At 44.2% G+C, this 27,735-nt stretch overlaps 1 protein-coding gene across 7 annotated transcripts in view; it reads right to left on the minus strand.

Moving 5' to 3' along the window:
- ETV6 (ETS variant 6) overlaps window positions 1-27,735 on the minus strand; it is a 245,253-nt gene that overhangs the window by 21,580 nt on the left and 195,938 nt on the right. For all 7 annotated transcript variants that reach the window (XM_029955009.1, XM_029955006.1, XM_029955005.1 and 4 more), the window contains 2 exons: window positions 27,209-27,373; window positions 13,407-13,541 (listed from right to left, as the gene is read on the minus strand). In XM_029955009.1, the coding sequence (XP_029810869.1) occupies window positions 13,407-13,541; window positions 27,209-27,272 (199 nt within the window). In that variant the 5' untranslated portion in view covers window positions 27,273-27,373. The remainder of the gene's footprint in view (window positions 1-13,406; window positions 13,542-27,208; window positions 27,374-27,735) is intronic.

A 27,735-nucleotide genomic window follows, 5' to 3' on the forward strand; every position in this document is an offset into this window, starting at 1 on the left:
ATCGTCATGAGGTCTCTCTGGCCATATCTGTTCCCAGAGCTGTTTCACCAGAAGGATACACACACTTTCAGGTCCTTGGTGTGGTCAGAGATTTGTCCATGATTCTAAGTAAAGCAAGTCAAAGATATCTCCTTTGTCCATTATGGTAATATCTACATGAAGAACATAAAAAGGGGAGCTAGGACTCTGAGAGGGTTAATAAACAGAGACTGAGGTGGCAGTGTGTTTAAGTTTTACATTGGATTAACAGAAAAATGGGGATTCCTCTAGATCTCCATTAAAGGAGAAGGTGAATGAAAGAAATATTGTTCACGATCACTAAAAGAACATCTGCTTGAAGGCAAAGGGTTTATTTTGTAACTAATTTATAGCCTGCTGCCATGCATCTAAAAGTGCTTACTTGTTGGAATATCTATCAATAGGAGACTGGCTTAATAAATTATACTGTATCTCTGGGGCGCCTGGGTGGCTCAACCGGTGGAGTGTCTGACTTCAGCTCAAGTCATGATCTTGCAGTCCATGATTTCGAGCCCCACATTGGGCTCTGTGATGATAGCTCAGAGCCTGGAGCCTGCTTCAGGTTCTGTGTCTCTCTCTCTCTCTGCGCCTTCTCTGCTTGCACTCTCTCTCAAATATAAACAAACATAAAAAATTTTAAAGAAATTATACTATATTTCTAAACAATGGAGGACCACACAGCTATAAAACAGAATGAGGGGTGTGTCAACATTCTGCTAAGGACTGGTCTCCAGGCTCTATGATTAGGTATGCAAAGCCAGGCGAAGTATTTGGTATGCCACCACCTTTCTATAATACAGGAGAAGCACATTCCAGTTTCAGTAATGACAGGGTGGCTTGTATCCAACTAACCTTCCTACATATAGAAATGATGGAACATTTGTAAAAGTTATTTGAAGGTACTGGAGAACACTGAAGGGGATTTTACTCTTGAAAGAAGAGAACTGCACAAGTGAGATCTAAAGTTATGTAGCCCTGTGGGTCCTCCCTAGTCTATGTAGCAGGGGGCAGGTAGAAAGTGAACCAGAAGTTGTGTAATCTATCAGGGAATAGAGTGTGGAGCTGCCAGAATGGCCAAAAATTGAGAAAGCAAATCTCATAAAGGAGAGAGCCTCAGGGGGAGTAGCCACTAAATTGGCACATAAAGTTCCCTCAAATCCTTCACATGTGCTCCTGAATAGCACGTGTGGGGGTGGGGGGGGGAGTGGGATTTCGAAATAGTTCAGTGAAAAGCAATAGCCGTATGGCTGAAAGATAAGAGCAGGAATGTTGGTTACTAGCCCCTGTAGTGGAGACAGAATTCAGAATTTGAGTCCTAGCAACAGAAGCTCTGTAAACACCTCAGGCTGTTTTTTAGCCCAGAACAGCCACATCTTAGGAGTAAGGACTCTGTTCCAGAACAAAGGGATTTTCTTGAGGGCTAAAGGCAAAGCTGAAATGGATCTGCCCTAACCAAATGCAAGACCAAGTCTCCACAAATTCAAAGTGACTGGCTAGTCATTTACCTGCTAGAACAAACATCAACATTCTTCAGAGGAATGTAACATAATCTAGAATCTCTGCACTGTATCATGTATAATGTCCAGTATTCAATAAAGATGTTCTGGACATATGAAGAAAACCAGAAAAACGTGACCCATAATCAAGAGGAAAGGCAGTCAACAGAAGCAGACTCTGAGATAATCTAGATGTTAGTATTAGCAAAAAAAAGAAGCTTAAAGGAGCTATTAGAAATAAGTGTAAGCACTTGAAGGAAATGATGGTCGTAAGGAGATATAACAGATGGAGAATTTCAGAAGAGAAATGGAAACTGTAAAAAAAAATTCTAGTATTGAACAATACAGTATCTGAAAGATTGGACTAGATGGACTTAACAGCAGATTAGAGATAACAGAAGAAAGTGTTAGTAAATTTGAAGACAGATCAATAAAAATTAAAAACAAAACCAAATAAACAAATGGATCCTCAGTAACCTGTGGGAAAATATCAAATGGTCTAATGGATATGTAGCTGGAATTCAAAGAGAGAACAGAAAGCGTTAGGTGCCCACCCATCCCACCACCGCAAAAGCATAATGACCAAATGGTCCCCAAATTTGGTAACAACAATAACTTAAAGATCCAAGATGCTTAGCAAATACCAAGCAGGATAAATACAAAAGTTACACCCAGGCATATCACAAACTGCTAAAAACCAAAGAGAAAGAGAACATCTCAAAAGCAACCAGAGGGGAGAAAAAAAGATATACTATGTACACAGGGGAAGTTGTACTAATTATGGATAACTTCTTTTTTTAAATACCCAGAGAGAGAGAAAGTGCTCAAGCATGTGCATAAGAAAAGTATGGATAGAGACCTATAGATTCAAAGAGACTTAGAGACACATAAACTACCTGCAATGTATAGACCCTTGCTTGGATTCTGATTCAAGGAAATGGTAAAAACATCTTTGAGATGGTTGGGGAAAATTGTGAACATTAATAAGATATTTGATGATATTGAAGAACTGTGAGTTTTCTTCCGGTGATGTGATGGTTTTGTGATTATGATTTGATAAAGAGTCCTTATCGTTTCAGACTTCTATTGATACATTTACAGATGAAAAATAAATACTGGAATTTGCTTTAAATTAATTTGAAATGGTGAAGCAGAGAGTAGGTGGGCCACAGAGGAAACAAGATTGGTCATGAGGTCATTATTGAAACTCCTGGTGGGTATGGTGGCTCATTAAGTAATTCTCTCTAATTTTGTGTAAGCTTGATATTTTCTACTATAAAAAGTTTTTTTTTAAGTTTTATTTATTTATTTTGAGAGAGACAGAGACAACACAAGAAGGGAAGGGATAGAGAGAGAAGGAGAGAGATAATCCCAAGAAGGGATTTTGACAGTGCAGAGCCTGATGCAGAGCCCCAATTCATGAAACTATGAGATCATGACCTGAGGTGAAACCAAGAGCTGGATGCCTAACCCACTGAGCCACCCAGGTGCCCCTGTGTTTGCTTTTTTAAGTACTTAGTCAACCTTGCAAGGATACACATTGGGAAAACCAGTACTAAATTCTTCACTTTAACCCAAATGCAAATAAACGCTTACACGGTACTTCACTGATTAGGCCCACAGAGTTCATTTTAATGGCTGGATTATTAGCATGATAAAATGACCTGAGATGTTTCAGGGATGAGGCAAGTATTCCTTTCATAACTAACACAAATCTCAACTCTGCTGTCCACAAAGATGAATTTATCTCTTCTCTGTCACAGAACACGATCTTGATAAAAACTACTTAAGACAGTTCCAGTTTGAAGTTTTGTGCATTTTCTTCAAAATGCCATTTTCTCCCTTCACTTAAAAGCTTATTAAGGTTTAAAAATACCTAAGGATGATGAAGACCATGTACCAAAAAACCCTATTTCCTGAGTCCATTTCCTGTCTTACAAATTTCAAAACAGATACAGGCGTTGGCCAGAAGTCTGGTCACCTGCAGGCTTTCTTTGATGTCTTGGGCTTCAAGGCTCAGTGCATGGGTGTGAGCTCGGGGCAAGCCTTAGGAAGTCTGGGTGGACTATGAGAGGAAGAATTTTCATGCCAAGGGTAAAAGAGGAACTGATGTAATGTCCTGGAGAGATTTCACTCTCTGTTCCTGCCCAGATCTGGGAACAATGGAGGAGAGAGACAGTGCTCTGGATAATCCAAAGTAGATTTTACTTTTGACTCCGGGTCCAGGCAGGAACAGGACTTGGAGGAGCTTGATTTATTTATTTCTCTGCAGACACCACTCAAAGAGGAAGTACTTGATGAAGTTGATAACATTAATGGTAGAGAACTGGATCCAAGGGTATTTAATTCCAGGCTCCTGGTGGTCTGGGCACAGCCACTGTCAAGGCTGAAAGGCCAGCAATAAGCCCTTCCAAGCTTTGTTTCAGTTTGCAAAGCACGCGCCCACGTATGGAGTAGGCTCTGACACTCCTACCCTGCCGCCTGCTGCCCCTGTTATTATAAGTTGGCAGCAGGGTATGGAAACTTCTGAGACCAGAGCCGGCAGGCAGAGAAGCTCCGGACACAGGAAATGCACAGAGCGGACAGTGGGTGCATTAAATCCCCCAGATGTAGGAGTCTTCTGTCTAAAACAAGAAGATTTTTTTGGTCTGGCCTTGATGTCTGGGTTTGTTCTTGGTGAACTGCCCAGCTGGAGAGCTGGGAAATTATCCACATTACCCTCGTTCTGAAGGTCTTGATATGGGAGGAAAATGCGCAAGAAAGCCACACAAAATTAGTCAGTGTGGGCATGGAGGGAAAGGGGTGGGGACAACCAAAGACTGGTGGGGAACCCATCCTGGTTAAAAGTGTTTTCTAGTCCCAAACCTTTCTCTCTGCAGACCTCTTTTAGATACAGATGATCCCTTTCTACCACCAAATGGCCCCAAATAAATTAAGACTTTAAATGTGATAAGTACAAAAAAAGGTCTGATTTCTTTCCTTGTCTTCTTTCCTTTTACTTACTAGAAAAGTTTGTCTATTTGAAATTCATCAAAATGTGACCCAGTTTAATCATGTTATAAATAATGAATAACTAGTAAACTTGAGACAAATCAATGCAAACTGCCTTAGGTTAAAAGTCAGAGGCATGAAGTAGGAAATGTCCAGGATGCAGCAAAGCTCAAGATTCTAACTCACACACCAGGATGACATTTCCACCACCATGCTTTCGCAAGGCCACGGATGGTGGTAAGAGAAGTTAGTCAATGAGATGCAAATCAACAGGCCCAGCAGGTGACTCACTCAATCAGCCTCAGTCCACTGTGTTCCACGTTCTTTTGGAAGGAACCACTTCCCAGCAGAACTTTGCAAAAGATTAGTAGGAAACATATATGATACAAAGAGGTAGAGATTAAGTGCTCTTGGTCTTCAGGTGGTATTCGAAATAGATTTCCTACAGGGTCTGTCACCCCGTTATGGGTTGAACTGTGCTGCCTGTCTCTTTTCCCCTTGATGCATATATTGAAGTCTCAACCCCTACTGCCTCAGGATGTGACCTAATTTAGAAATAGGGTCATTGCAGATGTCATTACTTAAGATAACGTTATATTAGAATGGGGCGGGGGGAGGTGTCCCCAATCCAATAGGACTGGTATCCTTATGAAAAGGAGAATTTGGACATAATAGAGAGGCACAGATTCCATGATCAGAAGGGGATTGTTTTGCCACACAGCAATTACAAACTATGTGTTGAACCACAGAACCTTCAGTGATGCCAACCATATTTTAAGTAGAGTCTTGGATGCAAAGAGTAAGGAAAAGTGATCCTTGCTCTTAAGGATAGAATACTTGAATGGAGAAAGAAGACACACAAAAAAAACACAGCAAAAGGTTATAGGTACTGAATTATGAATCAATGCACCCAGCGGGCGCTTGCCATGTGAAGATGAAGGCAGAGATCTACCAGTCAAGGAACACCCAAGGTGGCCGCTGACCACCAGAAGCTAAGAGAGAGGCACAAAACAGACTTTCCCTCCCAGCCCTCAGAAGGAACCATCCTGCCCTCACCTTGATCTTGGACTTCTAGCTTCCAGAAACACTGGGTGGTTCAGCCACCCCATCTGTGGTACTTGGTTATGGTGGACCTAAGTACTGGACTAAGATACCCCCCACCCCTTCCTTTTCAGAAGGTTCCACTGAGCCTCTCCACTGACCTCCACCTGCCCATTTCAGTCTATTCACCTCAACAAGTTTCAACGGTCACTGAAGGGCCCGAGCAGAAAACCACCCTCGTGTGGAGTGTACGGCATGCAGATGCGCGCGTCGTAAACAATGAATCCTATGTGAGCTCCCAGAGTTTTATAAGCACTTGCTGAAAAGAGGCTGAAAGAAAACACAAAGTAGGTGACATGTAGGACTCTGAGGCTTAATCTTTATTGCCTGGGGGTGGGAGAGCCTCCAAACAGGCTAGCCTCTGCCCAGTGAGTGGCTCGGCACAGGTGACACACAGGCCAGTCGGCCAGCCTTGGTCTCAATAAAGCTGCACCAAAGAAGTGAATGAAGAGATCAGCGGGGTCAAGTTTCAAATGAGCCAATTAGACCTGTGGGGTAAAGCTTGTGGATCATTTATAGGGAAGGGGTCAGGATGGCACAGAGATAAGCCAGAGTGCTGGAGAGGGGAAAGAGCAAGACAACAGAGGGCTTCCTGCTCTGGTGGTGAACCCCCGACGTCCTGGTCCCCTTATCTCAAAGAGCTCAGAGAGCCCTTCCCTAGGGGTAAGAGGAAGTTTCTTGAAAACTTCCTGGCTACATGGGGAGAGTTAGTCATGCATATTAGGGATCTCTTGTGCTAGCTAAAGTTTCTGGCTTAACAGAGGCAGCTAGCCCTCCACATGACTAGAGGATGCCAGAGGAGGGGGGGAAGGTGAGCGACGGATCCTCTCTGAAGGAGACTGATGATCCAGACTGATGAGGAGGCTCTGTGCACCACGCCAGGGCTCCACACTTTCCCATCACAATCAAATGTTGCTTCAGGGGACAAGGGTCAGAGGGTAAAAGGTCACACTGCCCCAGCCTCTGAAATATAGGAAGCAAAGCAGGACACAGGGGCCCTCAGAGAGGGGGAGGAGGAGTTAAGGGAAGAGTGGAATGAGGAGGCGAAGGGGAAAAGGTGTTCCCTGATGTCCCGGGGACAATTAAGTCAAGATTTGCTTGTCTTCCTCTGGTGGAACCTCATTGTCTCCAGCCAGATCCAAGAATCAAAGAATTGAAAGGGCCACAAGAGGTTCATCTTACAGTTTAACCTCTGTGAGAGGAGACAGCTGGAGGGTCCCCAAAGGGTCACGGAGGACGGACCACGTGCCAGGAACTATGAGGTAACAAAGTATAAACACCACTCATTTCCAAAAATGTGCGCCCCGAGAGCAACTGAAGTTGGCATTTTAAATGTATTTTCACACAGAATGTAACAGAGGGGACCCGGTGCACCTGTGAGCTGTTCTGCAGGAAGGCAGCAAGGCCCTTCTGGTGTTCGGGGTGCGGACCTGGTGTCCGCAGAGAGTGCGTTCAGTCACAATAACCGGAATGGTTAGGACGGCTGGGAATGGAGGTGGAGAAAAACCCGAACCTGCACAACGATGTGAACATGCTGAACACTACCAACGGCATGTAAAACGGCCTAGAACGGCTTAAAAATGACTGAGATGATGTTATGTGTATTTTATCACAAGCATTTTTTAGGTTTACAAAAGGAAGGAAGAAAATAAAAACCCCAACCAAAAGTGGTAAGGAATCTCCACAGAGATTCATTTACTGAGGGATAGCTCTTGTTCTAATGGCATTTCCCAGCTTAACTTAATCTCGGTCATATCAACGGGTACTGCCATTATCCTCCTTTTACAGCTGGAAACGGAGAGGCAAGGAAAGTAACTTGCCTAAACTCACACAGCTGGTAATTACGCGGGGGAGCTGGGGTCTGAACCCAGATGGTGGGGATCCAGGGTGCACACCCACCACCACTATTGTGCTCTCTGCCTCCAGCAAGCATTACAGGATTAGCAGAGATGTCAAGCCCCAGCCGGGTGGACTCCCTGTCACCTTAATCTCATCAACACAGTTCCAGCAAGACCAGAGAATCGGGGAAGTTTTTACAGCAACTAGGAATAGATGGCTGGCTCAGCTAAAAATTTTATCTAGCCCTACCCTGAGGGGCCAGCTCCCAGGGATCCATGGCACCAAAGGGCTGGTTCCCAAGAGGGATGAAGCCAGCACTTCTGCTCTCAGAAGCCAGTGCCTGATTCCGGACCCACATTTCTCACAGGCTGGGGGATGTTCTTCCTGCTAAGTCCATTCATTCGGAGGCAGTCAACGATCTATAGTGGCTTAGCGCAGCCCGAATATGATGAGTTGCAGACATACAGTGGTGTCTCAGAAGTCATCTTTGACCTTTTTGTTTGTGTGTTTTGATTTTCAAGCACCGTGAGGCGGAAAAGTTATAGGCTGGCTTGCTGGCACCTGCCATACTCTACCCCAGTCAGGGGACCTGGTCTCCCCCATTCTACTCATCGCTCCAGCTTTGGTCTTGTCTCTAGGAATTAATGGGTGCAAAATACATGAATGAAAATGTTATTTGGTTAGCTTGTTCAGGCTGCAATGGAATGAATACAGGCATCAGAGCTAAGCAGACCCAGGGTACTTGGGAGCTGTGTAATCTGGAGGCTCTTAGCCTCTATTTGCTCATCCATCTAGTGGGGATAACATTACCTTCTTTATAGGGTAGTTGTGAAGATGAAATGGTTTAGACACATAAGAGCTTAGAACAGGGCTTGGACTCAGCAAGGACCCAATAAACGTCAGCTACTATTTTGTCACTCTGAAGCAGATTCACAGACCTTATCATCTTTAATTATCTCATTAGATTTGTGTAAGATTTCCTTCCTCCTGAGCAGTCTTTGGGCACTTAGATTTGGTGGTAGAGGCGATTGGGGTGGGAGGGGAAACATTTCTTGCCATAGAGCAATCACATAAATGAAAATCTTTGGGCTATCTCAGAATGCATGCCACCCCCTTCACTCCGCACAAAGAAATGACTTCTCTCCTTTCTCTGGGCCATCACCATGTGCTGACTGTATGGAAAATTGAGGTCAACTGTTCCGACACTTTCAATTTCTCACCTGGTGACAAAGTTGCTCCAGAGCAAAACTTGTGTCTTAAAATGGTGTCCACTGTTACAGAAACAATCACAGCCCTGCATGTGTGAATGTTTTCCAATTAAAGGGATTAGGGGCACCTAGGTGGCTCAGTTGGTTAAGCGTCCGACTTCGGCTCAGGTCATGATCTTGCAATTCAGGAGTTCGAGTCCTCCGCTGGGCTATGCGCTGACAGCACAGAGCCTGGAGCCTGCTTCAGATTCTGCGTCTCCTTCTCTCTCTGCCCCTCCCTTGCTCACATTCTCTGTGTGTCTTTCTCAATAATGAATAAACATTAAAAATTTTTAAATTAAAATGATTAAAAATCACCTCCCACTCTCTGAGATGGGGCAGGGGATGGGGGGGCTGCTACTGAGCTGGAAGTATCAGAAGATGCCCAGAGGGGTTACTGGATGAGATCATGTGATAAACACAAATCTTGTTCCTTGTCTCTACAGACTTGTGCAGAGCCAGCCCTATGGGGGTGACTCTGCAGAGCCTCATTTGGAGACTGGCCCAGCTGGAAACACATTTGATATTGCTCCCTGAGCTTTTAGGGACTCACTATTTAAGCAGTTTTACCACCAAAGGCCTACTGGCCATTGGATATACACTTTGGGATGAAGCCTTTCTTTTAATTACTCCATAGAAGCTAAAAGTTAACTGATTTTAGAACCCAAGGTGTCAAAAGAAGTTGCTATAACTGTGTGTGGCCAAATAAAGTTATTTTATCACCATGTGCTGACTTGACATTTCTGAAGATGTGTTACCTCCTGGTTTTGGTGAAAGAAGTGCTATCGGGTTTTGGTCTGTCTCCTTCCTACATCACGATCTACCTAACACCTAACTCATTCAGAGCATGCAGGTACAATGAGTCACAATAATCAAAGAAAAGGAATCCACTTGAACTGCGTCTTTCGTCATGTGATAAAGGAACAGTGCTACTCTTGGTGTGCCACTAAGAGGGGTAATATTATCAGCAGTTCTTGATAAGGTGAGACAAGTGAAGACAGAAAGGATGTTCAACTGTTTCTGAGCAATGCCAAGCAGGACACATTTCTGGATTTTAGTTGCCCAAGGCCCTGAAGGTCGAGCATGTGTCTTAGTCATCTTCTTATCACCCAGGGAGACCCAGACTTTGGAGGGAATGTAGGATTTGAGAGTATAGGAGATCTGAGACTATTCAGGGGAATCCCTGTCTTACGACGGGAAACTGAGGGCCAGAGAAGAGTAATTCAGCCCTTAAGCTTTGGCAGGATAGAGTATTAGGGCCTGGTTTCCTGACTCCTAAATCCTGTCCTTTCAAAAATTTTATCTGAGCTGACCATGCGTGCTGGCTTGTCTGGGGTGGTCCTGGCTTATACCCATTGCCCGGCACCCTTGCTGGCGGAGTCCTGTCTCGCTGTCAGTGTGAACTACAGGTGAGAAATTACAATGTATAATGCTGTGTTCCCTTCTCGTAAGTAAACAGGGGAAGAGAGTGGCAATGCTAGCTCTCTAGACCTAGGAGGACATCGGGGAACTGCTTTCCCCAACTGAAAGTGGTATCATGGCCCACCTCTCCCTTCAGGGCCTGGAGGGGAACACTGGAGCCATAACACCAACCTCCTAGCTTCTGCCACTGCCCCACAGCTACCGGGGGTGGTTTCAATGTCATGTACTCACATGGGCGATCTGTGGGGAACAGTTGCTAGCTTCAACAAGATCTGTTTGTACGGTGATATCAATTCCCATTGTGAAATGATGAATGTCTGAATTGGTAAAGTCGGTGGCAGCGATGAGGTGCAGTTGAGGGGGGAGGGTGTGTGTGTGAATGAAATACTGTCTTTGAGCCTCATTCTGTGTGCCTCACTGTGTCAGGCTGTCGAGGGGCCGATCGGTTCTCCTCTGGAATATCCCTGTTGTCCTTCCATTCTGTCATATTATCTCTGTGTCGAGTTAATAGCAACATACTTTTACAAAGGACTGTATTCCCAATTATGTGAAATAGATCATTGGGGGTTAGAGTATTCGCTATGTAGAATTTCACTTTAGATCCTCTATTTTTTTCCAGAACCAGATCTGTGTGTTAACAGATAGATGTCTATTTTAGTATTTGACCATTCATAAGTGAGTCTGACAGTTATCATTCTTGCTGAGCTGGATGTGTTTTTCTTTTTGGTGGAGAAAAGGGAACGAGGTGGGAGGTGTTTGGAGGTGGGAACTTGTACTAGTCCATTCCCCTCTCTAAAAGCTCTCCTTGTTACCAGCAGCAGTCTGGGGACAGGCAGCCTCTTCACATCACCTCCATGCCTTGTAGGGCTCTTCTCATTTGATACCATCTGACAAAGACCTGACCTGTCCTTCTCGGGTGCCCACCTCTTCACTGGAGAGAATGCCCTGCGTCTGAACGGGCACGTGCCCTCCGGTGTTGTTTCCTGGCTGACGGCTTTACTGAGCGGTCTCTGAGAACACCCTACTTTTAAGAGCTGGGTCTGAGGCAGAGCTCATCACCTTGACCTTGACCTTGGTCTCATTAACTCCATTCTTTTACCTACTGAGTCGCCACCACCGCCAGTGTAACACTTGAGAGAGCACAGCTCATTACAGTATATGCAGCGGTGCGTCAGTACTTACTTGGCCTGGCGACAGCTCTGAGAGGGAGGTAAGCCCGGCTTTCTCTATTGATTAGCCCCGGCAAATAAGAACAACATCAAAGACACCAACTTCTGAGTCAAATCAGACCAAGGAGAAAGGACAAGGATTGTGAGGAGGGACCATTAAGCCTCCAATCACATTTGGGAATAAAAAGAAGAATAGGAATTCCAAATGGGATTTTTTTTTTTTTTTAATAATGAGTACAGGAGAGAAAGGAAGGGGAGGGGAAAAAAAAAGAAGCCCATCCCGCACCTTTTGTATCTGAAGAGGCAAGCTAGGTAATTCGATTCTTGCCTTAATGTCAAGCTTCAGTAAACCCACCTCCTCCTCTCTGGAATAGCTTCTGGAGATGATACAAGCCGGAAATGTACAAGGCAGGAAGAGCAAAAGAACGGAGAACCCGAATTGTTGGAGGAGGGGGAGGCAGCTGCTAAATTAAGCCAGAGTAAAGCTGAAGGAAGAAAGGACGAGAGAGAAACAGACAGGGAACATGCAAGAAACACTCATTACTCTCCATCAGGAAAGCAAGGGGCCCTGCTGTGAAGTACTTGGCACCAGGAAGGGGATGGCTGGTCGCCCCAGAGTCAGGCTCTCTTTTGTAAAGTGTTAATTATGAAAACAAATAACTTCTCATTTTTTTTTTAGTTTGCCAACAACAAAACAAAAATATTAGCCCTGCTCTCAAGGATGCCCAATCAATTTAAGGAAATACCCCTGAGGAACCAGGAGTTTCAGCCCCTCGTAAATCAGGTCTTAAAAAAAGAGCACGCATTTAAAAGTGTTACTTTGGGTCCCCACACCTGTCATCTAACTGATCTGTGCAGGGAACAACATGGACATAATGTCCCTCAGGGGCACGAGGTACCACTTGTTGAATGGAATAGGGCACAAATTAAGATTTTAATAATGGATTTCTGCACCTATACACTTGTTTTGGAACAAGGTCCAGGACCACATATCAATTCTGGCCTTTTGTTTTGTTTTGTTTTCTACTGATGATTTCCTTTTTTTCTTTTTATTTACTTATTTATTTATTTAATTGATTTTTGAGAGACAGACAGAGTCAGCGTGATTAGGGTAGGGTCAGAGAGAGAGGGAGACACAGAATCTGAAGCAGGCTCCAGGCTCTGAGCTAGCTGTCAGCACAGAATCTGACGCGGGGCTTGAACTCACAAACCATGAGATCATGACCTGAGCCGAAGCCGGACGCTCACCGACTGAGCCACCCAGGTGTCCCTCTACCAATGATTTTATGACCACGGGGGCTTACCAGAGAAGAGGAGCACTGGGCACACAGCTTAGGCTGAGCACTCTGCAAGAAACCACCTCTGGTGTCCAAACCCCTGGTCCCCCAGAGTTCACAGGGTTGGAGTCCCCCAGCTTTCAGCACCCTCTCCTCACAAATTTTCAAAGACTCCCATTACTCTCTTTCATAAAAGTCCTCTACACTCAGGGTCCAATATAACCTCTTTCGACTAGCTCTGCAAAAGCTAAGTGTTGATTACTATTGAAACATGGTGATGGCTCATAGGGTTTATTTATTTTCCATTTGGGAGAAATCTCTACTGTCTGACATTTTCCAGAACAGAAGGCTGGTTGTGTTGGAGGCTGGGTGGGGAGATAAATTCTATAACCCAAGTCACCTGACGGCTCTCTGTTCCGGGGGTTCACTCCGTCCTACCTCTTCTGCCGCGAGTGCTCCCCACATCATCCTCGCGTATCAGAAATCCACTGGACCATCAAGGAAGCCTCTAGAACCACCTGTTTTACGAGGCTACCCCGGATGCTTGCATCTCGATGTGATTTCCCCTCCCACTCTCTCGTCATGGCCCCAATTATTACAGCTGTGCTTCAATGTATACGTATCTATGAATCTCATTTCTTTACCTCGGTTATGAGTTGCAGAGAACCAAGATTACATCTCATTCATCTTGGCATTCCCCTCAGTGTCTTCTACAAAGTGAGCACTCAGTATATGTTTGTTCAACGACGAACCAATCACATGAATAGGAACAATGCATCAAATAAACACTGAAACCTTTTGGATTGTCCAACCCTCATGAAAGGAAAGAAAAGGCTCCTCTGGTACCTTCTTCATGGTTCTGATGCAGTAGGACTTCTGGCTGTGTGTGTATAGAGTTTCCAGGGTGGAAGAAGGGCGAGAATAGAATCCGAGGTTTCCTCTGCTTCAGAATATGCTGAAGGAGTTCATAGAGCACATCACCTGGGAAGAAAAGGGAAAGAGAACTAGAGCAAAGGGAATAGTTTAGTTAGCACACTGAGCTTCGATCTATGGGTGGCACTGGACTAATGACATGATGCTCAGCCAGATGTGCAGGTCACCTCATGGAGCACAAGGGGGAACTCATAAGATCGGAGCCATGTGGCCGCTTTTAAGTTGGACTTTTTAAATTATGAAAGTAACATACAAAAGAAGTTTTAAAAATTGCCGAAAACAAGACGAGAATTATTTATAATCCTACTGCTAAGAGAAAGAAGTCCTGTTGTTACTGCCTATGGTTTTGGAGTTAGAATCAGGCTTCTACCAGAGTTTTGTAGGTCTCTTTTTCTCTCCACATTATTGAATGGCTCCACTGGCTGCAAAATGACAGCCCATCACAGGGAGGTACCGGACTTTATTGGACATTTCAACAATTCCAATTTATTGCTATTATTCTTGCAAAAAATATTTTCCTATCAATCTTTGCTTGCATTTCAGGTTAACCAAAGAAGAATTATGAAGTCATTAGGTATGGACATTTTTTAATGTTCCATTGGGAATTCATAGATAGTTGACAGAGATCTTCCAACAGGAAACAAACAAATAAAAAAAAAGGCTTTTCAAACCCATCCCAACACCAGACAGGGAAGAGAATGAGTATGAAAAATGCACAAGTCTAGTGAGAGGGGCTAACTATTAAAGATACCCTATAAAGAAATGGCACATTCTGGGATGCTCCCCTCCTTTAAAAATACACACAGGCATTGCTCCAAGGTTCTACAGCCTCTAGAAGATCATCTTTAAGATGTCAGCCGCTCTAAGAGGATGGCGGAGGCCGGTCTGAAATAGGGCCCTCTGTTCTGATCTATTTGGTTCTTAAAATGTCCACTGAGTAGTTAATTAGCAAAACAAAACCCAAAAAACCCCCCAGAAAAACCTGTCAAGGTCTTATCCCATCCCTTTGGCTTAGATTCAAGTTCAAAAACACAGGTGGGTGCTCAAAACCCGTTAGGGGTGGGTGTTGAATCTTTAAAATACCACAGGCTTCTGATTGTCCCCCTACGCCCTTCCACATCCAGATATGCAGGCAGTCAACAATTGCACCAGACAATGGGCTTTTGTCTCTAATTTTAGCCATTTTTAACAGATATTTTAATGAACAACTTAACTGCATATTTTGGGCTATTGCTGAGTTATTTTTTTCTGTCTGAACCTGAGAAACACTCCATATTAATTACTTTCTGCAAACCCTCTGTACCAAATAAAGTTTGAGGATATTGTGTTTTAAGTGATTCCTGAGGTGCCCTTATTATCTTTGCTTTTTTAAAAATTTCTTTTAAATGTTTATTTTATTTTTGAGAACGAGAGAGACTGAGCGTGAGTGGGGGAGGGGCAGAGAGAGCATGGGAGACACAGAATCTGAAGCAGGATCCAGGTTCTGTGCTGTCAGCACAGAGCCACACATGGGGCTTGAACTCACGAACCGTGAGATGATGACTTGAGCCAAAGTCAGACACTCAACTGACTGAGCCACCCAGGCACCCCTGTGTCTTTGCTTTGACTCTGCTCCTTCCTCTAACTTTGAATTTTGGTTGTCATGAGCATTACTTCATGATACTATTTACTATTATGATGAAATACAGAAAAAAGACTTTAAAGAGTTGAAGACAAGCATGTCCCTTGGGAATTTCCTTTTAATGGAATGGGCAAGAAGGTACAGAGGTGTTTGAGCAGACTTTTACAAATGTTCTGTGAAAGGTAGAACTGTGGTGCACACGACTGCATTTTTTTGAGCTAAGAAGACTTGTAGCCCATCTAATCTGAACCTAGTAGTCATGGTAATGTCGTCTCTGATGAGAAGAGAATATAGAGCCTGAAATATGGTCCTATTTTAATGATTCATATTTTAATCACTTACAAAAATAAGTCCCTAATCAACACTTTGTTGCTTTGGGTTTAGTGTAATGTCTTCCTGAACTTGTCTTAATTTACATGGCCTCGCACCCGCTGGGTTTTATCCTGTGGGTTTCGGCAATGCTTTATTTCGGTAGTACGCAGAAGAGAAAACGAAAACACTGAAAAATGTGTTCTTGATGATTACTATTACTAAAAAAAATGGTCAGTAATTAGTGTATCCATTTTGGAAGAGGAGGCCAGGAAATATAAATTTAGTGTCTGTGAGGGTGTTCAACTTTGTTCGTTCAAGAGAGGCGGGCTGATGTGGCGGGGAAGGCACAGACGTACAGATGCGGCTGGCCGCCTGGGCTTGTGCCCCAGCCCCTCTGCACCAGGTGACCTTGAGCAAGTCCCTGAACTTCCCCGGGAGATGCAAACAACATCTACCTTGGAAGTCTGCTGGGGAGGTTCAAGAAGGGGAACGTGGCGAAGCACCTGGGGCAGGTGCGGTGCATGTGTTCCATGCTGACACCTCCTTGGAGGTCCTCACCCCCCCAGGCTGCAGAAGTCCCGCTGTGAGGTGGTTAAAAGACCGGGCAGGCCACTTCTTTTTTTGTGTTTCCATTTCTCTGGGTGCATATAGAAAGTGAGGCAATGAAGCAGAAAGGGGAAGAGTCTATGCTCTGAAGTCAGACTGGTCCGTGTGCATGCTCTTTACCCTCTGTAGGCCTCAGTTTCCTGGTCTTTAATATGGCCATGTTCACAGCTGCCTCATAGAAGCTGTGTGAGGACTGGATGAGGGAATTGCTGTAAAGAGCTCATCACGGCGTCCAGCAAACAGTAATTACTCAGCAAACACGAGCTGGTTTATGATTGCCACGGTCCTCACCACCATCATTGTCATTATTGTTATTATTAAAGTGGCCGAGGGCAGACCTGTAGACAGTCTCACAGGGAGAACAAAGAAGGAGTGTGTGGGTCATGGGCATGGTGATGGTCCCCCTCTAGAGAGGGAAAAGATTAATGGAAGCCATTCACCCATCTTGGCTTCTGCACCACCCCCCGTCGGGGCATGGTGGGCAGGCCCACAGAACCTGCCCAGCCTTCTGTGCTGGCTTTCTTCTGTCTCTCATCCCAAAGCTGAGAAGAGGAGCCAGGCAGAGAAGGTTCTTATCTGACTGTGCAAAAAGAAATTAGGGTAGGGGTGCATTGAGCAGAACTCTGCCAGTTCCTTACCTAAACCATAACCCCACTATGAGAACCTCTAAGATAACATTCCTAAGTGCCACTTGGGACAGCTGGCTAATGGGTGTGAAAATTTAACTCTAAGACCGTAGAGCATGGCCATACATGGATCAGATCATTCACAGACATGTTTCCTCAGCAACCAGGGGCTCAGGCATGGAATGCGCTGGCTTAGCACAAAGGCACCCCTGCTATAGGGGAAAAGCCAACTTACGGTGCATGCCCTGGGTAAGCATGGTTGGCAGTAACAGTATGCACCCGATAACAGCTTGCAACCATAGCAAGGATTCTAGAGGTGACTTTGATCGACTCAAACTTGTGTTCGGTAGAAGTCCCCTGCCTCCCCAGCCCCTGCCAAGAAGTAGTTTTGGCTGAGCTCTTCCAGCGATGGGCAGCCGGCCACTAACATACGCAAGCCATTTTTGGACAGCTCTAGTTGATAGGAAGTTCTGTTGAGTTGGAGCCTGGCCTCTCCTGCAATTTCGTGTACCTCGGTTCCTAGTTTTGGCTCTGGAACGATGCAGAACATGTGTCTCAGATACAACAGTTTTCCAAATAAATAAAGGCGGCCTCCCATCCTTTCCCATCTGCCCCCACCCCCGCCTCCTATTCCCTTCGACACCCAGCCTGTTCTCTTGCGACACTCTTAACATGTTCGTATATACAGATCACATCTAAAAAGTAGTATTAAGAAACCGATTTCTGGAATTAAAAAAAAGATATTTAACAATAAGTTATATTTATTTACCTGCTGAAAATAAAGGGCATGGACTATAGCACTGCATATTGAACTTAGCTCACGACCACTGGCTGGAATTCAAAAGCACCTGTCAAAAAATTCTCAGCCCATTTGATTTGTGATACATCTCCTCTGTCTTCCCAGAAAAGAAATGCCTAGTACTAACTGTACAAGGTGCTCCTATTGTATTAAGCAATGGAGCCAAGGCTACTGTTTAAGGAACAACAGCTCTGGTTGGTTTTTCTACGTATCTTCACACATACATACATAGTTCATGTATACACATGTATGTGCAGAAGTAGAGTTGCTGAGAAGCTACTTGAGCTTCAAGGCTTTCACCTGCATAGTCTCCTGGGAGGAGCCCAGACCTACTTGTGTCCCCCAAATTATAAGCTTCACACCCCGTAAGACCTAGATATACTTCTAGGTGCATACATACACGTGACACACATTGTACTTGCAGGCGCACACACATATGCACACACACGTATACGACACAGAAACCCACAAACTAAGCACACATGTGATCTCGTATCAGTGATCTTGATGGTGACAAGCCGGGCAATCCACTATGAGAATAATAAATTCTATCATTTTATTTGTAATTTTTTTCAAACAGAGAAGTAGACAGAGTGAACACTGCTAGAAGTTGCCTTATCAGTGTAACTCCTGTCTGAAGGCTGAGAACATACAGACACTGTCTGGGGGGCTAAAGTCATCTAATTTCCTTCCTATTAGAGGGAAGAGCTTGGGCTCTGGAGCAAGGAAGCCCCAAGTTCAAACCCTGGTGCCTCTCCTTGTCACCTGCACGCCCTCAGGCAAATATATTTTTTCTCCGTGAGGCTTAACTCATGGCTTAGTTCAATATTCTTTTGTCTCAAATGAGAACAATGCCACACACTTGACAGGGCCGCTGTGAAGATGAGGTGAGAGATGTGAACGTGCACCAGCCCCATGTCTGCGATAACGTGGGCTCAAGAGATGGCACCCCTCGTGATTTTGATAATTATTAACAGAAGTGTCTCAAAAAATCTGGAAACTATTTATTTGCTTTGCTTCAATAGTGCTGTATTTAAAGTGCATATACAAGTTTCATGAAGTCACAGTCATATGTATCGAATATGTCTTTTTCTAGTTGACATCATGTCACATAGACATTTCTGGTTCTCTCTCTCTCTCTAGTTCACAGTTGTATCTCTTTCGATGGGGTTCTTCCCTTTAGCATTTAAACTGCCAGGTTTTCCCATTTTCTACATACACACAGACACACGTACACACACACACACACACACACACACACACACACCTTGTCCTCATCTTTCCCTCCAACTACTGCTGTTTTTTCAGTTGCATCACAACCATGCTTGTCTGAGGAGCTGTCCAACTCTGCTTGCCACGACCCTCCTCTTCGGCTGCTGACCTCCTTGTGGTCAAACCCAGAGGGCAACGGTCAGTACGTGGGGACTCTGCCTTTCAGCAACATTCAGCAGCAGCTCTCACCACTTGCCTCCTTCTAGAACACTCCATGGCCTCAGACGTTCTCCTCCTGGATTTCTTCCCACCTCCAACCCTGCACTACGAAGGCTGCCCAGGCTCCCACGAGTCCTTCTCCCCGGTAATCTCATCTACTTCCATGGTCTCAATCAGCCTGTTTATGCTAAATCTATTCCAGCCAGGAATTTCTTCTCAACTCCAGAACCTTCAGCTATCTCCTAGATACTTCCTCTTGCACAACACACAGACCCCACACATTTTGTGTGTCCAGTGTATGCCTTTACAACCCACAAGACGTTTCCCAGTACTGTGGATGCCCTGTTGATTAGGCCAGAAACGTGGGAGTCACGCTTAGTGAACTCCTCTCCTTCTCCCATCCAACACCAGACCCAAGACTTTCCGACTCTGCCTTCTACGCAGCCCTGGCCTCATCCCCTGCTGGCTCCGTCCTACTTCAAGTCACCACCTTTGTGCCGGATGCCAGCAGGCCAACTGCCCCACATCCACTCTCTGTCAGTCTCTGCTTAAGATGCAGAATGGCTTCTACCTGTTTTTAAAACAACCTTTAGAACTGCGAACATGATTTGCAAGGCCCTATAATCGATTGAAGAGATAATACGTGACTGGCTCAGTCGTCACAGAGGCACAGTGCATCCCTTAAACTGACTGTCTCCAAGCTTGTGTGGCAAGTCCCATACTGTGGGTGGCTTTCCGGTTTTTATAACGATAAACAGGATTGCTAAGGGCATCTTCTCTTTCGCCCCACTGGGCTGCGTCCTTGGGATATTTTCTTTCTTTTCTTAAAGTTCATTTATATTTGAGAGAAACAGAGAGGAGAGAAAGAGTCAGAGAGACAGAGTGTGAGTGGGGGAAAGGCAGAGAGAGAGGGAGACACAGATCGGAAGCAGGTTCCGGGCTCTGAGCTGTCAGCAAAGAGACCAATGTGGGGCTCAAACTCACAAACTGTGAGATCATGACTTGAACCAAAGTCAGGCGCTCAGCTGACTAAGCCACCCAGGCACCCCTGGGATATTTTCTTAAAATAGTATTATCAGTGAAAGGGTTTTGATCACTCTTCTCCCCCCTCCCCTTTTCTTTTTATTTAAATCCAGGTTAGTTATATAGTATAATAATAATTTTAGGAATAGAATTTAGTGATTCATCACTTACATAGAACACCCAGTGCTCATCCCAACAAGTGCCCTCCTTAATGCCCATCAACCATTTAGCCTATGCCCCCACCCAACACCCCTCCTGCAACCCTCAGTTTTTTCTCTGTATTTAAGAGTCTCTTGGGAGCACCTGAGTGGCTCAGTCAGTTAAGTGTCTGACTTTGGCTCAGATCATGATCTCATTTCCATGAGTTTGAGTCCAGCACAGGGCTCTATGCTGACAGCTCAGAGCCTGAAGCCTCTTTCAGATTCTGTGTCTCTCCCTCTATCTGCCCCTCCCCTGTGCACGCTCTGTCTCTTTCTCTCAAAAATAAAAATAAACATTAAAAAAATGAAAAAAAAAAGAATCTCTTATGGTTTGCCTCCCTGTTTTCTTATTTTTGCTTCCCTTCCCCTGTGTTCATCTGTTTTGTTTCTTAAATTCTGCATATGAGTGAAATCATTATGATATTTGTCTTTCTCTGACTTATTTCGGGCTTTGATGACTTGTAAAGTTCTTATACACTGCTTGTTCTCAGAAGGCCGGGACCCTCGTTCGGTGTCACCTACAGTGCTACCCAGAGCCCCTCCCTCCGGGCTTCCCGTTGCTTAACTTCTCAAGTTCAGTAGATTTAAAGCAGAATTTTAACATTCTTAAAATGTGCACGTTCCAGGGGATGATTTCCTATGTACATATCCTCATGTGAAGATGATTTGCACCCTGTTCTCTTTTCTCTTTCTCTTCTGTTTTTATTCAGAGATTTTGGTTTCCTTTTGACCAAATCATGAAAAAACAAATGGGGCAAGCCTGGGAGGGATGCTTTTCAGATCTGTCATCAAATTCTCTCTGCTGGGTCGTTTCTGTGGGTAGCAGACGTTTAGGATAAAGTCCACGGCCTCAGTTCATTCAGTTCTGGTGTGTGTTCAGCAGTGAGAACCCCACTGGTGGCCACGATAGGCCCCTCCCATTAGGGCACTGCTTCGCTTTCTAACTCTGTTTGACCTTATTTTCTGAAAATTCCATTCAGTCCATTTTTGTAGGCTGATTAAAGCACAGGCCTTTTAATTTAATACAGAGTGATTTCCGTAACCATAAACATAAGCTAGTCTTTTACTTAGGAACAAGTATTTGAGAGTTAGCTTGATGGCTGTGTCTCAGACCCAGAGATCCTGAGAAAAAGGGAGCAGGTTTTGGGGAAATGTGAACACTGTATTTAAGGCAAGAATAATTCAGTTAGAAAAGAGATATAGTAAGACAACTGCCTTTCGTGGATGCAGACCATAGAGGGATGGTACAGATACACCAAAAACTATGCTTGGGAGAAAACATGAATATACTAAGATAAGTAGGTGCTTTATTAAAGAAAGTGTGGTCTCTTTTACGGGTTATAATGCCATGCTGTCTGGCAGACGGATTGGCCATCACCACCACTTTACAAATGGGACAAGTGAGGAGCTAAGAAATTAAAAGACTTTTTTATAATTGACTTCTTGAGCCATTTCTCTGATGTGTATGTGCTTTTTCCCCCCCCTGCTCTGTTCACAGACACAAGAAGAGCCAACTCTGGGTTTCTCAGTCAAGGGTCATGCCTGCTGCAACTCCCACACCTCGGGACCAAAACTCTCCTCTGTGACCAACACCTCAGATTCTGCAACTTGATTCTAAAATAGCCAGTTGACCCAGGCAATTGGCCCAGCAAATGCACCTACCATTGCTTAATAGAAATGAATATGCAATTTGGTTCAAGGAGGAACGTTATGAAGATAAAGATCAGTGTTTTTCGTTTAACCTTGAAAGGGAATTTTACTGTATTTGGAGGTCATAAGCAAAGCGTATTTCCCAAAACGAAGGTTCTGGTGCATTGGAGAGGGAAGAAATAATTTGCCACGTCACATTCTGGCACACCAGAAGACTGATTTGCTTCGTAAATCCACCATACATTTTTTGCTTAATTGAATTGAAGGAGCTTTGAAAAGATGCATATTTTCCAATTTTTAGCATTGGGATCTGAGAGTCTAACATGAATAAATTGAAAATACCTTGCGGTTTTTGTTGCTGTTGTTCTTATAAATAATGTATATATAAATCTACTCCACCTTGGTGTCTAACAGTGGATAACTCTAAATAAGAGTTAATATCAATGTTAACTTGTCTATTCCTTCTTATTCATGTGTTTCCTCAAATCTCAAACTGGTCAAATAATCAAATATCCCTTTGAATTTAAATCATCCCAGATCATTTAAGGCAGTTACTGTCTAGTAGCTCAAAGAGTAGGTAAAATCATCCTGTACAGGTACAATTTTATAAAGTTAAGATTCCTTTGCATTTTTTCTTTAGCTTTGCAAATGTTATAAATTCACATCTTGTGTCCCCTAACTGGGAGAATAATCCAAAGCAAACATCCTATTTAGATACAGCCTTAAAATCTTCTGTTTGGAGATAATATGTTACTTAAAGCACATTTTAAATGTTCCTTACTTTATTCCAGAAGTTGAAAATGGAGAACTCTTGTCCTGGAAATGGATGAGATGTGTGTAGTTTGTGAGACTGGCCAAAGTATGTAGGATTCAGAGAGGCTACCATATTTGGACCTAGGATATATTAATATTTCAGGTAATTAAAATTCATTGGATACTGTTTCCTCCTCTCAAAATGTATTTGAAGTGAGTTATACTGAGGAATGTTATGTCCATATTCAGACAACATAATTCTGGGTGAGGCCGTGTAGGAAACAAGGCTGGGCAGAAGCTATAAACATCCAATTCACGGTGACAGGGAAACCAGATCCTTTTGCTTTATTCCAGTGGCCCCATGACTACTGAGAAGTTACTGCCAATTCTGAGGCAACAAAAACACATTCAAAGAAAGAAAAAATTGAGTGAAGTATAAGTTTTACAAGGCATACAGATTGAAAAACACCAAAGTATTTATTCATTTCCTGTTGGGTAGGAGATTGTACTATGTAATAGAAGCTTAATACTGTTCAATGGCTGAAGTTGGGCCGAACTGTTAAGAGTTGAAGGGTGCTTTGGATCCATATGGTAAAAACCCCATTTTGCGGATGAGGAAAATAGGGGCCAATGAAGTACCATGACCAGTGGACAAGCCATGTATAGAACTTGGGCCGCCAGGCATCTATTATATCAAATGCTACACCAGAAAGCCCATGTCAGGAGAAGCGGTGGCAAATGTTACATGTGAGAACTAAAGAAGATCTTCTATTTACACGTTGTCCCTACCTGAGGAGAATCTGAGCAGGAAGATCATGCCTTCATCATCCTGCTGCGTGGCCATTCCACAAGAATGTCTCCTTAACTCATTCACAGCTCGTTTCCAAACCATCTGACAATAGCCCTCTTTTTGTGATAAGTTTTCCAGCAGCCCCTCTTGCAGGTATCACTTTGAAAAATCTGTCCATGGCTTTCTGGTTGATGCCTTAGTTAAATTACCTACAGCATGTACTAGTATTTTACTCTCATCAATCGAGTTCTGGATTTCACTGTTTCCAATTAGGACTGTAGCAAGAGGATCCTAATTAGTTTTCCTCTTTTTTTTTTTTAATTTTATGTTTATTTATTTTTGAGAGAGAGAGAGAGAGATACAGAGAGCAAGTAGGGGAGGGACAGAGAGAGAGGGAGACACAGGATCTGAGGCAGGCTTCAGGTGGGGCTGGGTAGGGCTCGAGGTGGGGCTCAAACCCATGAACCATGATATCCTGACCTGAGCTGAAGTCAGATGCTTAACCAACTGAGCCACCCAGGAGCCCCTAGTTTTCCTCTTTTTAGTGACCAAATGAGTCTACCCTATGCACTGATGGCCAAGGTCTACTCCAAAGAGAGAGCTCCAATTCTATTATTCACCTGATCAAAACTTGCCAGTGGTTTCCTACTCCCTGACAATAAAATCTAAACTTAATGGAGGCGTTAAGGGACTCCTGTGTTGGGCCATCATTCAATCAATATTGAGTGCCAACTAGATGCCATGCATTGTGCTAAATGCTGCGGACAAGTCAGCTTAACAAGACACAACCCTTACCCAAATGAACTTCCTCCTCTAGGGGAGGGATACAAAACAGAAAGAAATCATATACAACATGGTGTGTGTGTGTGTGTGTGTGTGTGTGTGTGTGTGTGTGTGTGTGTGTCGGGAGCCATGACAGAATTAGGGGATGCTCTATGATACAAGAGGAACAGCACCTAGCCCAGACTGAGGCAGGAAGTGGTGGAGGAAAGGAAGGCATGGCACAATCAGACAGGCAGGGATGCAAATCAGGGAGAGCTTTCCTGGAGAAGGTCAGTGGAACTTCAAATATGAAAAGCATTTGGGCAAATGGAGGAGAGATGATGAGTGCCGACCAACAGTGTTTCAGAGAGAGGATGGAATTTGCATGGCCGTATGTCTGAACTCCATCTGCACACAAACTGGCCTACAGCTCCTCCTTAACACCTTTCCTTACCTCCACCTTAAGTACCTTTCCAAGCTTTCAGAGTCCTGGCTCCACCACCATCCCCTTGAGCTCCATTGGCCAATCCAGTCAGAAATTGCCTCTAAGATCCCTGAACTTCCTTAGCTGGTACTTCTGTAACTCTATGGAGTTGCTCAGTGAATATGCATGGAATGGATTTCTACTGTCACCTAACTGGGGTCTAAGCCCCTCATGTCCAGCTCATGCACTGGCATCATCTGGTCTCCCACCTCCAGCCTCTTCCATTCATCAGATGGGCTGTTTCACCATCATGCAAATACATTAAGCTAATGCTGCCCTAGTTACCTGGAATGTTCTTCTCTCCCCAATTTCTCTGTTCCACCCATCCCTCTTGTTCCAAATCAAATCCGTTCCTTCTCTCCTAAGCCCCAATCTACATCTTTTCCTTTCTCCAGCTTCCTTTTGCCTTTAGGTTCAACTCAATCCTATCTAATAGGACAGGAGAATCCTGTCCACACTCCACATGGCCCACTGTGGCAAAAGCTTGACAAAATGGCAAGGGGCTACCGGTAGGCTTTTGCCTATCTTGGCTTCTAGCTTTGAGCTGAGATAACCTACTTTCTAGGTAAAGTGAAGAGAGTTCTCTAGGGAGAAAAAGAAATCAGCAACAAAAAGGAGTACCTAAGATATGGTGGTTGGGTGGGGGCTGGGGGGTGGGAATTACAAACCCAGGGAGGAAATCCTGGCTAAAGGCTAAGTCAAATCCAGTCAAAACACATCACTGTGTTTTTCCCTTGTTTGCCTGACATGAGTGGTTTTTCTGGAACACACTGAAGAGTTAAGAGTTCTTTTCCTCCAGAGAGGCAGCTTTGCTCCTTTGAGTACACCTTTGAGTTTCCATTAGAATAGAAAAGGTAAGTATTTTTGCATTAAAGGGGACTATTTAGGGGCACCTGGGTGGCTCACTCGATTGGGCAACTTTGGCCTGGGTCATGATCTCACGATCCGTGGGTTCAAGCCCCTTGTGGGGCTCTGTACTGACAGCTCAGAGCCTGGAGCCTGCTTCGGATTCTGTGTCTCCCTCTCTCTCTCTCTGTTCCTCCCCTGCTCACACTTTAGCTCTCTCTCTCTCAAAAATAAATAAACATTTAAAAAAAAGGGACTATTTAGTTTTCTTTTAGGTTGGCTTTATTTATTTATATAGTTTCAGTTTTCTTATCCTGAGACTACAGAAAGAATCAATGATTTGAAACAAAATGTTTCAGGTACGTCTGGCTCCATTCCTTTATAAAACGTTAAAAATCTGTTTTTCAGAGATATGAACTTTCAAGTTTCAATAACTTCTATACTTCTGGGGGGAAACTTCCCTTTATCATTTCCTCATATAAACGGTTTGCAGCGATTGGGAAAAGCGGGGGAGATACTGTTTTCTATATCCTTACCTCACCCCCTGTGATGGGGGTGTTTCCTCAAGACAGTTAGTTTATTAACTTCTGGCAGGCCTCCAGGAGTAAATAAGAGTTGAACATCGTTGGAACTGTGCCAAGATTGTATGCAGGATCTCTGCCCTTTGTCAAGACTGTCTCTGCCAGAAAAGTTCTATCAAAGTCGGACACAATGAGACTCGGAGAAGGAGCACCTGTTGGTACCTGAATAACTTAGCCCCTCAAGAGGCATAAACCTGAGACCAAAGTTCCCCATTTCACATATGGAGTTTCCAAAGAACTTTCTCCTAAATATCCATAAGATTTAAGAGATGAAATTAGAGAGCACATTTGAAGTCTTACACCTAGGCCAGCAATACTTTTTGCAAGTACAATCACTCTTTACTGAATCAAATCCTCTCATATAGTCTTAGAAGCCCTTATGGTGACCAAACTGCCTAGTTAGAGGAGTCTGGGAAATCTTCCACTGCCTTTTTCAGGATTCCTATAAGCTACAATATGCAATACTTCAAAAAATTCCATACTTCGGGGGCACCTGGGTGGCTCAGTCAGTTAAGCATCTGACTCTTGATTTCAGCTCAAGTCACGATCCCATGGTTTGTGGGTTTGAGTCCTGCGTTGGGCTCTGAGCTGACAGAGCAGAGTCTGCTTGAGAGTCTCTCTCTGCCCCTCTGTGCTTGTGCTCGTGTGCCCCCTTTGTCTCTCTCTCAAAATAAAGAAATAAACTTAAAAAAAAAATTGAGTACTTCCAAAGGAAATCACCCAAAGCACTTTATTTCTAAACTTGCCTTGACTTCTATGACCTCCACCTCTTCCCACTCTCATTCTTTCCCTCATGTCTTCTTCCCTTTCCACTCCATCTACACGAGCAGGGCTCACGCCCCTTCCTCCTCTGACTTTGGTTTGAACTGAGCAGTTCACCACCTATTCTCACTCCCAAGCATCACTTTCAAAAGTTTCCAGAATTGGGAGCAAGGCAGAGTGAAAGGGCTGGAATGCATTTTCTCCTTGATTTGGTGGCACAACTAGATCCCTTAAGCTCCAAGCATCTGTGGGTCCTTCTCCCGACCTTCCAAGTTGCCCCCCGATCTGGAAGTTCTTCCTCTTTTCTGCTCCAGTGGACTTGTGTCAGCCAAATCTTTCCTCTATGAAGCTAGGTCATGGTCCTTGTGCTCGTGGTGGCCTACTGTGGGCGTGATGGCTGGTGGCAAGGATCAAGCAATCGCTAACAGATTTTCCAAGCTGAGCACGTGTTAGGAGTCCAGACTCTCACCTGAATGAGGAGATCGATAGCGAAAGTCCTCTTTGGTCAGCAGCAGAAGCGCTTTGCCATTCATTTCAAACGTGTTGCTGTCAATTGGCCTTAAAGAAAATTCATTTTCAGCCCACTTGAGCCACTGGGCTACGTCATCCCTGCTCCAGTAAATTGGCTGCAAGCCTGTTGGAGAGACAGCAAGGCAGAAAGAGAGAGAGAGAAAAGGTCTTGTCAGTTACACAGCTGGAATAAAGGGAAAAGCTTTCCGAATGGTTAATACAATTGAGTCTCCATGTTTTTGAAGAGCCCTTATGTTCAACTTTGAATCCCCAGGTATAAATCTGGTAAAAATCCAGATTTATAAGTGCCAAAGTGTGGTATCAGATAAACTATTCAGAGGCAACATGAGAAGAAAAAATCCTTTTTTAGTCTTTAATGGACCCTAGGTCTTAGTGACCCGCCCTTCCCTGCCGAGCTTTAGGGGCTGCCTTGATTCACATATGCCTGACGCTTAATGGTGGCCTGAAACACCCAAGGAACTCAGA

The sequence above is a fragment of the Suricata suricatta genome, chromosome 10 (genome assembly GCF_006229205.1).
Source record: "Suricata suricatta isolate VVHF042 chromosome 10, meerkat_22Aug2017_6uvM2_HiC, whole genome shotgun sequence".
NCBI classification, from domain to species: domain Eukaryota; kingdom Metazoa; phylum Chordata; class Mammalia; order Carnivora; family Herpestidae; genus Suricata; species Suricata suricatta.